The following is an 11,137-nucleotide window of genomic DNA, read 5'->3' on the forward strand; positions in this document are numbered from 1 at the left end:
TCAACCCGTTATCTGAGCGTGTTATAAAATCTCGATTTTCAATGATTGGCCACATCCTTAGAATGGAAGAAACATCCCCTGCACACCGTGCTTTGTCATTTGCAGTTGATGGGTGCTGCCAACCAGAAAAACGCGGTCGTCATAAAACCAACCTGAGTACTTCGCAAAGACCTTCAAAAACGTGGCCTAAAACAACGGAACTTTGGTGACATCCAATTGTGAACTTGCTGCTAACGAAAACTACATGGAAACGTCCCCAAAATATGTAAGGAGACTGATCAGAAACTTTAAACTTTTAAAGCTTTTGTAAACAGTATAGCCTATATATTTCGCTTCAGCGAAATCGGTGGTTCGAACTGTTTCTACTTTTTGCGAAGCAAAAAATGTGCGCAACCATCAGAGATCAGGAACCAAACCGACGCCTTCGCTTCTCGAGAAAAAAATCGCCTAGTGGAAATAGGCTTGAAGCCGGTTTTCAACTAGGCGAATTTATTCGCGCGAATCAAAAGCGTCGTTTATGCGCATGCGCATTCACATTTCAATCGGAGTTTCCGCTTCAATTCAGCGAAATCGGTAGTTCGAACAGTTTCTACGCCGTTTCCGAAGCGAAAAAAAATGCGCAGCCAATCAGAGCTCAGGAAACGAACCGACGCCTTCGATTCGCGAATAAATTCGCCTAGTTAAAACATATGGATGGTTAAAACAGCCTTAACGGTTTCGCTTGCGCAAATGACTTTTAGTTACGTCATTACGTTCTACTTCCTACCGTCGTCGTGCAATCGAATGCTCTCTATTGCTTATTGTATCCTCGAAAAAGTACGAAAGGTCACAAAGAAATAGAAGAGGCTAACCAAACTTGACACCGCTTAGCTACAACTTAACTACAATATTAAACGAAAATTTAAAAAAATATAAATACTATACGAAGTCCATCTCATGTTATTTATATCATAATAATTGACATCTTTAAGAAGCGACTCGAAACTTTTCTATTTGCCTCCTTTTACAACTACTTTTTTTATTTAATTTCTCTGTTTCACCTCGCTAGCTAGTGTTTGTTTGGTCCAGGTTAGGAGGCACCTGATCCCAGAAATGATCAAGACTTAACCGATGCTAACCGGAATACATAAACACAAATCTCCGGTTGGCGGTGATGATGTACTCCCCATTCTTCGGTTTGGGTGCTTGGTTTTTTGTTTTTTGTTTTTTTCCAGGTTTTTCTTTGTTTTCTTCACTACAATAGAGACCTCGCTTATTTGCGCTATATAAATCCATCTATTATTATTATTATTATCATTATTATTATTATTATTATTATTATTATTATTTTTATTATTATTATTATTATTATCATTATTATTATTATCATTATTATTATTATTATTATTATTATTGTTATTATTATTTTTATAATAATAATAATAATAATAATAATAATAATAATAATAAATGGATTTTGGGAAAACGCTGATCGTTTTACAATTGCGTAGGAAATGATAATCCAATTCAGCTTTAATGAAACGTAGGCATATCTTCTCGTACTTCCTAATCAAACAAATAGGCAGGTCTTCCGAACTAAAGTCCTTGATGATGAAACCAAACGGACGCAAATTGATGAAAAACACTATACATTTTAAGAAAAGAACTAAGGATTTAATGGCAAAACATGTGTTCTCTCCAACCCATCATCAGTACAACCAGAAAAGCAAAAACAGAAAAACTCGCCATTCTTATAAGTAAGAGTATATACAAAGAATTGAATGAATATTAATTAGTTAAGCCAAAATGTTACCAATTAACGCAACGAACGATCGTTCTAGATAATCATAGGCAAGGTGTATTGAACACATTAGTGTTGTATGCTAATTGAAAAGTTGTAAGATTAAATGTTTGAGTTGGACATTAAGATTTGGACTGTTCCATTTGATATGTAGTGATTCTTTTATTCGTAATCTAATTTCATTCTTGTCCTGGTCAATGACGTTGCAGCATTGTTAGCTAATGTTTTTGCATTATTATTTTTATTTAGATGTTTTAAAATGTGTGAATTTTTGTCATTGCCAAGGTGTTCGTCAATCATAGTAATCAAGTGTCGGCTAGTATAGCCTATTTAGGCGGAATTATACATTCGACCCCACATTTGAATTTATACACTACCATAGAGCAAAGATTACTAGGGATTGCGTCCTTGATACTGAACATAATTTGTCAACTTTTAGATCATTGTACATTTTGCTTTCTTTGATAATGTATCCTGAATAATTGGTAACATATTTTTTTATTTTTGTAATGGTGACAACAATGTTTAATTTCAGTCCGGTGCAATGTTTAGTTACACTATTTTGTATCTTGCATTAAATATCGTCAAATATTTACCAATAAATGGAAATTTAAAATACACATGTGTTGTGTATTTCATCAATTTGCGTCCATTTGGTTCCATTATCAAGGAATTTAGTTCAAAAGACCTGCCTATTTGTTTGATTAGGAAGTACGAGAAGATAATCTTACGTTTCATTAAAGCTGAATTGGATTATCATTTCTTACGCAATACATAATGATAATAATGATACGTATTAATAATAGGGTAGATTTGTAGGCCCTAGCGTCGGTAACCATCGCACAAGATGCCGATGGCGGTTAATGACTAAGTGGACTAGTACCGTAACTCAAACAGTGACTTTTTTGCCCCGGTGGGTCTCTTCGTGTCTCTACCCGGTAACCCGGTACAGAGACTCTCTTCCGTACATCGCATGAGCTGTCTATCAGGCTCCTATTTTAACTGACGCAATAGCGCTTTGCAAATGGCTAAGCAAATCCAATAGATGTAATTTATCCTATATTTATTATTATTTGTGACAGGAATATACGGGTTGCATTTGTATGTGTTATTCCGATGAGCCTAAACTGGGTACAACAACCATTTTTAGGCATACTATTAATTTATATATATATAAAGAATTATTGTGAAATGATTTGATGACCTTTTTGAATTGTTGGCATAGTAAATCCTAATTTATTTTTAAAGTCATGATCTGGGGTTGTTTAGGAAGTACTGTCATCCAAATTGGCGCTAAAATGTAGTGCCAGTAATCTAGGCTTACACTACAACTGTTAGTACGAATTATGTCGAAGTTAACAGTTCAGAATCTCCCTCGTAGAATTTGCTCATTACACTTTCAACATCAGTTTGTCTTGTACTTCGAAGGACGGAATCCACCCAATTGACAATAATTATATTCTTTGTATAATGAAATTTGTAGGTGAAATGTTTATTGAAAGTCAATGAAACTTAAATTAGGCTTATTAAATATTTTTAATGAGTGAGTGATATAGTTCACGACAAACAGTACAATCTCTGATATAAAAGAAAAATTGTGTACAAGGATTGAAAAATGAAAATCACAACTTGAAAACTCTTGGTAATCATTGTTTGCGTATTATCATTATTATTATTGCGTAAGAAATGATAATCCAATTCAGCTTTAACGAAACTTAAGGATATCTTCTCGTGCTTCCTAATCAAACAGATAGGCAGGTCTTCCGAACTAAATTCTTTGATAATGGAACTAAACGGACGCAAATTGATGAAAAACACAACACATGTGTATTTTAAATTTCCATTTATTGGTAAATATTCTGACGATATTAAATGTAAGATACAAAATATTGTAACTAAACATTGCACCGGACTGAAATTAAACATTGTTTTCACCACTACAAAAATTAAAAATAATATGTTACCAATTATTCAGGATGCCTACATTTTCAACGAAATCAAAATGTAAAATGATATAAATGTTACAAAACATTACTAACATTGATCTACCAAATGATCCTGATCAAAAAAACAATCTTAAGATTAATAAAATATTAAAATTGGTAAAGTACAGGCAATAAATACTTTCAAAAAGACATAAAATTATTACTAAGTATGAATTTTATAAACTTGGGAACAAAATGCTTTAAAACTTATTTACACTTGGTAAATTTACAATAAACTAAGACAAATTAATTATATAATTAATCTTAAAACAATGTATTGTTTGAGCCTGGAATGAGATTGACACTCATTTATATTACGTTTGTCTTCTGCGTTTAGTTAAGTTCCCTTTTAGAAAACCATTGTCTAGCCCATAATGGTACTGGTAGAATGTATAGAGTCCCTCCTATTTCTTGACCTGTACCGCGATCTCGCCATAGAAATGCTTTCGTTTGTGTCGTCGCGTAAGTTCGCGTAGTTGGCAGCCTGATTTATAGACCAATTTCGAATCTGTGATCTGAAAAAAAAAATCGTATTGTTTATGTTATCTTTAGTATTTACTGCATAACACAATCTCAATAACAAAAATCTCAACACCATTGCTTCTCACCCATTTGGTGTTTCACACGTCGCATAGCCCTACATATTTGCCCTGGTTATATTCTATATAAGGAACCATACAAATATTTAAAAAATAGAATAATAACACTATAAAAATTCAGAGGACAAAAATTTACTTTCACCATAATAAGTGTAGGTCTACCACTTATTAACCTGAATCATAATTGCAACCCACATTAAAAACAAAGAAATATTGACCCAGGATTACTAGAATCAGATGTTTTAGGGTAACCTTCCATTGTGACATCAATAATATACGGTACAGAATAGTACTCGCACTGTATGTTCCTTGGTTTCATGCTATCGATATCAAGGTTCTGTGCTTACAACTTGGGCGGCAGAGGTAATATTTATTTATGTAACGCATTCTCAGATGTACATTTTCCGATTTACATTTTGTTCAATGCGCTTTACATAAAGAGATGAAACAATACGACTATGCAACATTAAACACATCTATTCAAACAGGCCTATAAAATTTGTTATCGGACAGTACAGTATTGTTTTATTAAAAACTATTAGGAATTCGTGACGATGTTATGATAAATATGGCGACTCTGAACAATTTAAATAAAAACAGAATCAACGAATTATGTTCATTCATACATCTGTTGACTTAACATTGTAGGGAAAAAATACAAAACAACGAATGTTTTACGTAGGCCTATCATGCAGTGAAGAAAATTAATTTGACAACTTTAAACTGGACTCAATAACACTAGAATAATGGATATTTTTAGTTCAGTATCAGCATATCTATATAGGCCTTGTTCAGTACGGTATCGATTTTAAAAGAAAATCCAATTAAATATATATCATATCATGTTTCGTTGAAGTCAAATGACGTAAATAGGCGTACAAAAATAGCACTTTCAGACATTAAAAAAATGGGGTTTTTTTTAGTTCGGATTTTGCAGTATAGTGCAAAATATGCAATGTAAATAGCTTTTTCTAAACAAAAAAGAATATCATTGCCCCATCGAGAACTCAGACTTAACAAAAAACGTCTATTGTGCAAAAGCCGTGGTCAGTTTATTAAGATAATAAAACACCACACATAGGCATATTCCAGAGAGAAGAAAATTGTTTATTTTGATATTTGGCTTTCCATGCAGTAAAGAATTTTTTTCCAGAAAGCTTTGTTTGAACATGTTGAATTAACAGAAAATGATGGATATTTCCAGTTTAGTATCAGCATAAATAATATATTAGTATTGTTGAATTTGATTCTAGAAGATCACCCAATACACATGTTTGATTAAATTCAATGTTTACTAACTATACCTACAAGTGTTTTCTGATCTAACACCCATGACTAAATCTCTGAGTTTTTTAAATACTTTATAACCGGTGAGGAGCATTTTAGGCAAACAATGCCGGTATGACATGGGCGAGGACAGGGGAAATATCAATGTGACACCGGCATAAAGCTTCATTACATCACTGCTATTTACAAAAAATTAGATGCTTAGAAAAAGATTATATATTTTTATTATTATTCTACTATAAGAATTCTAAAATAATATACAATAGGATTTTGGTGACCGGCCGAACTACTTCCCTTTCTAATGACATCGTTATTCATATAAAGGCGTTCTATCTGTTATATTTCGTATATTTAATTTATTTTTAAGAATAACATTAATTTTATACAATTAAAATTTATTTCAACAACGTTTTCAGAATATTCATCATAAAAAGTGTTCAGTTTACCTCTTAATCTTCATTGAATTAACTTACCCCGTATTTATTATCTACTGATTAATGTTATAAGCTTTCGAATGAGATGATTTGACAATCATTCGTAATGGTTGTTCTTTCCACTCGTTTTGGAAAATGGGGTGTTTATATGAAGAATTGTGAATAGTGGGGATTAATGTCCCTCTAGTATTTAATGGGAGATAATAAAATAAATAATGTTTTGGGGTGGGGGTGTCTTGTCCCTGTTCTGGACGGACGAGCGGCTGGTTGCTCAGTTCCCTTAGATGAAGCAATTTACTCGAGCTAGTCCACTCCTCGAACGTTTTTGAGACTTCGGTATAAAGCGCTATCCAACACATTACATTTTAGGCCTAGTAATAATAAAGATGATGATAATAATAATAACTTGGCCTATCATTATTTTTGTCCTTGTATGTAATGTTTATACGCTTCCTTTTTTTTTTATTCCTTTAATCATTACTTTTCAACATGACTAGACTCTTTGTGAACATTTTTTTTTCATTTCAGTTTTTTTTTTATTGCAAAGTAATTTGTTGTAATATTTCATGTTTGATGAAATAAAGATAGGCATAATATATTGATATAAAAATAATGATATTATAGCATATTTATTATAAAAATGTATAAGGTTTAATGTTTAATGAAAGTAATCTTTTAAAAATTAGTACACTGTACCTGCGCTTCAGTATGCATACGGTAAAAATAGTTAAAGTCAATATTCCTGCATAAATGCTAAGAGTTATAATTATCCATTTCGCCACCAAGATGTTTCCTTTCAGTACAACAGAGCAAGCTTGTTCCTCTGTATACGGTCCTTTACACTTCGCTCCTTCGCACTCAGAACCTCTTAAAACATCTCGTGATCTTATGCGACTCGTAGCATTTTCACAAGATGACCACTTAGTCCAGTGGCTCAGCTGGCAGTCAATGTCCTCACACTCACAACATGGACCACTGTAATTGACGTTTTGACAGTTACATCCATTCTGCGTGAGACTTCCTCCGTTGTGACATACACGGTTACAGGGTCGTTCTTCTGAAGTTGGCTCGGCGCACATGACCGGTCCGCAACCAGTTACCTGTAGGACATTACGAACCCTAAACTTTGTTCCATCTGGCCCGCATTTTTGCGAACAGTGTGTCCACTCACTCCATTCGCTGAAACTACAAGAAATAACAGTACATATGCACGTGCCCCGTGACACAACAACACCTCCATAATATACGCCCCCGACAAAAATACCGTATAAAACAAGAAGGCCCAAGACTGTCAGAGCTATTGCATATTTCCAACAGGCCATGGCTTTTTATTATCCGTAGCACCATTCGAGGCATTTATGCCTATGACATAAATCGATAAAATACCTACTTACATTTACGATAACGTACGATATACAATATCTTTTATTTGTAATAATTGGAAGGTGGAATTTCCACGATAGATAATACCGGTAAATAATTGGCCAATTGGATGCGTTGGAGTTTGTCCTGTACTTTGAATGAGATGTAGGATTTCGTAGAAATTGCAAAGACCAAACACATTTCTTATATTAACTCCGGGATATGTTATCAACATGCACATTGATCGTTGCATTTTAAGGCCTAGGCCTATGTCAATTTAGAAAAAATGAGGTAAAAGTTCAGAGATATTGCTCTCTGTATAGGCTAACTGTCTTTTACAGTTTCCTGTCTAAATCACAAGGAATCATGAGACGATGTACCTGTTATATCTAAAAATGACGTTACAAAACTCGTGTGCGCATATACATAACTCGTTGTTTTAAACTTTGGTTGTAAATAAAATAAATTTAAATTTATTCCTTGGCAGTATATCCTATGAAGGATGCAAATAAAAGTCATTAGGGTTCTCATGTTATGTTGCTTCAAGTAAGCCTACACTTTTTATGCTACCCACCGTTTCACAAAATTGGAAGTTAGTGTATACATTTAAATATATTATGTACAGTAGTATGATTTTACTTGCCTTTTTGTATTTCGGACGGTCTTCGTTATCATTGAGTAAATGAAATCACTGTAATAAGATTTCTATAATTTTATCAATAGCGCCCTCAAATGGCTATTACAATCGTTTATCAAAGAATAATATTCTTTGCGTTTATTCTTTTCAACACTAGGTTAAATAAGAATGATATAGGCCTACAGTCATGTTTTACTTGTTTATATGATAGTGAGACTCGTAAAGCTTTGGTTATGAGCCCCTCGTGTATGTGCTCCCATTTTAACTAACCCATTAGTACTATGCTAATGGCCAAAGGAATCCAATATTTGTAATTTATCCTATATTTCATATTTTTGTGTCAGAGATACGGGCTTCCATTTGTATGTCATGTGTTGTTCCGGTGAGCTTAAACTGTTGCCTGGATACGGTAACAACTGTATAGGCATACTGGTAATTTATGAATATGAAGAATTATTGTTTTACATCGTGAAAGATGACATTTTGAATTGTGGCTTAATTGCCAAATTTAATGCTCAATAATCGCCTTATCAAGAGACACAGTCTACACCAGAGGGAGGTGTTTTTTATACTGTATTCAATAGGACATAAATAAATCCTCTATTCAGTAGAGGTTCTGGGCTTTTTTAATTTTTCAGGACTGTTGCTTGGGCTTCTTATCGAGATGGGCTTCTTTTTAAGACTACTTGTGCAAAGTAAAGAGGGGCGCGGGCTTCTATTTTCTAAAATGAATGTATTATTTGGGATTGCCTTGTCATAGCGAATATAAAATATTCACTATAGACACTCATTGAGACTTAGAAATTAGTGTGTGATCTGTACACCTTTCATGGAGAAATACTCCCGCCACGTCATAGATTGAGTTTCTTTTCACAATCTCGACTGCGTTTACCAAATTCAAGCGCATGCGTAGGAACTACATATTTTTTGGGCAAGGCTGCTCAAGGTTGGCACGACGGGTTTACGAGAGGGCCAAATGCGTCGCCGAATTCTGGTGTCGGTGCATGTTCTTTCGGTCAACTGGCAAACTGGCATTCGGCGAAATGTCCTAATACCGTACAATTCACCTTCTGTTTTAGATTACTTTGTAAACTAAAGATGGCGGATTCAATTTGAAATAGGCTTTTCGAGATTAGTCTGATAGGGTTTATAGTCGAAGTTTTACGATGCGTTTTACGGTCCTGCACCTCCTGTATACGCTTAGAAGTTTACAGGGTAATCAAAACGGACCTCATATTCGATATGCTAAAAATGTTATAATAATAATACCCATTATCATTATACCTCACTAGGTAGGATAAAGTATAACAGGTTCAAGGACAGTGTCCAAGTCAAAAAATAGAATCTAGACCTATTTTTTTTCATTGATCGGCATTGTGAACGAAACAAATTTTAAATGACAAGGACTTTACCTGGTGATATTACACACTGTGCACCCTTTGATTTACATTGTGATGCATTCATCCATTTAACAGTCAATAAATCATACCCATCATAATATCCCCTAGATCAAAGTATTCTCCTTTGATCTGCCCGGGTGTTCTTTATAAAAACCTAAGAAAATATGCAACCCCAGAATTTTACAATTACTGTACTCTTCCGAAATTCAGTGGTGATCGTTGTACCAGCGAGACGTTACGATTATAAATCAACTGGCATGGTGGGTTCATGTAAGCCCATTTCTTTCTGTGTTGGTAGTAAATTTAAGAATTTATGCCTACGTAGTTTAAAGCCTGATACTCCAAAATCAGATTCGATCCGTGTCAGTTAAAGCTTCTGAGGAAAAACCTTTACAGATGATTTTTCGAAAGCTCCACACTATAAAACGTATGTCAAATTTATGTAATGTGCATGATGATGTCATATTATAGCCAAGTGTGGGCATATCACATTTTTGTCACATCAAATTTGATAGTGTGTGAACAGACATAAAAAAAGGGGATTGACGAAAAACTCAGAAACGGTTAATGAGATACAGATTTTTGAACATTTAAAAACTGGGGGATAAAGGAGAAAAAAAGGCGGTAACTGCCCATTTTTGGAGGGAAAAGAAATATTTAAAAATCTGTATCTCATTAACCCCAATGTTTTTCGTAAAACACCCTTTTGTGTCTGATAAAAATCTATTACAACATATCATTTTCCCTCTCCGGAGACTGGCTTTGAAAGTCCTTGTGCTACCATAGCCTATTGAGTGTCAAAAATATGATATAAAGATATTTTTGGTTCAGACTCAGACTCAGACTCACTTTATTGCATCCTTTTACGGAAATTCGTTGCTCGTATCAAAATTGGTTAAAATATAGAGATGTACTACTACAGTTTAAATCATCATTGTAGTCATAGGCCTATTACTAAAACTATTAAAATTTGTTGAAAAGTAGAATGTACAATACAGTAAGGGAGACAAAAAGTTAGTTAAGTTTAAAATTGTAGTTAACAAATTTGATAGCCTGTGGTAGGAAAGAGAGAAGATAGCGGTTGGTGCGAGAAGTCGGTGTACGGAACTTGTTCTTACTTTATATACAATGTATAGGCCTATATTTCAAATATTGAATCTTAGGATAACAAATTTATAAACCAAACACGGTTATGTTGACTTACGCAAGCTGCGTTATCAACATGACTTCACAGGCTGAGAGTTAGTATTGGTTGTTATGGACATCGTGTGTTTTGTTAAAGGCCTATATAAATTTATTTTGTTAATCCATTCAATAGCCAGATGATACTAGGCCTTTTTGCACCTTGATTTTATAATCATTATTTTGTTCAAGTGTATTTCCTCAATACAGACAGTATCTTTAAGTATCCCTATCTTTAATTAATGGTTGTAGTATTATTTATATTAAAACCAAGTACGTTTTAGTTCACTATCAGTGGATCTCCTTCAGGCAATAAAGCTTGGAGTTCGATGCTGTTAGCGACGCTACGAAACCGCTACAAAACATAGCAGTACCGGACGTATATTTTTTTTTACTCGGAATGCTACAACTATTAATTACATAAAAAACCTAATGAAATTATTCGAAGTTCGTTCAAATTGGAAACATTGA

General features: G+C 33.8%; 1 protein-coding gene across 1 annotated transcript; it reads right to left on the minus strand.

Annotated features, from left to right (window-relative positions):
• Positions 1-3,649: 3,649 nt before the first annotated feature.
• LOC117110318 (thrombospondin type-1 domain-containing protein 7B-like) lies at positions 3,650-7,353 on the minus strand. The gene is made up of 2 exons (XM_033252986.1): positions 6,782-7,353; positions 3,650-4,280 (listed from the first exon to the last, which is right to left on the minus strand). Exons 1-2 carry the CDS (start codon positions 7,162-7,164, stop codon positions 4,130-4,132), a joined length of 534 nt encoding a protein of 177 aa, XP_033108877.1. The 5' UTR covers positions 7,165-7,353; the 3' UTR covers positions 3,650-4,129.
• Between the last annotated feature and the right edge of the window lie 3,784 nt (positions 7,354-11,137).

This window comes from Anneissia japonica, unplaced genomic scaffold, assembly GCF_011630105.1.
Source record: "Anneissia japonica isolate Jap-2015-1 unplaced genomic scaffold, ASM1163010v1 scaffold5350_len443212_cov192, whole genome shotgun sequence".
Taxonomy (NCBI): Eukaryota; Metazoa; Echinodermata; class Crinoidea; order Comatulida; family Comatulidae; genus Anneissia; species Anneissia japonica.

What these genes read in the sequence shown, in the direction of transcription:
- LOC117110318 (XM_033252986.1), bottom strand. Translation starts at nt 7,164, where the DNA reads ATGTGCGCCGAGCCAACTTCAGAAGAACGACCCTGTAACCGTGTATGT. An exon ending in GTATGCATACTGAAGCGCAG is followed by an intron (nt 4,281 to 6,781) that starts GTACAGTGTACT and finishes TTTTTTTTTCAG; the next exon opens with ATCACAGATTCGAAATTGGT.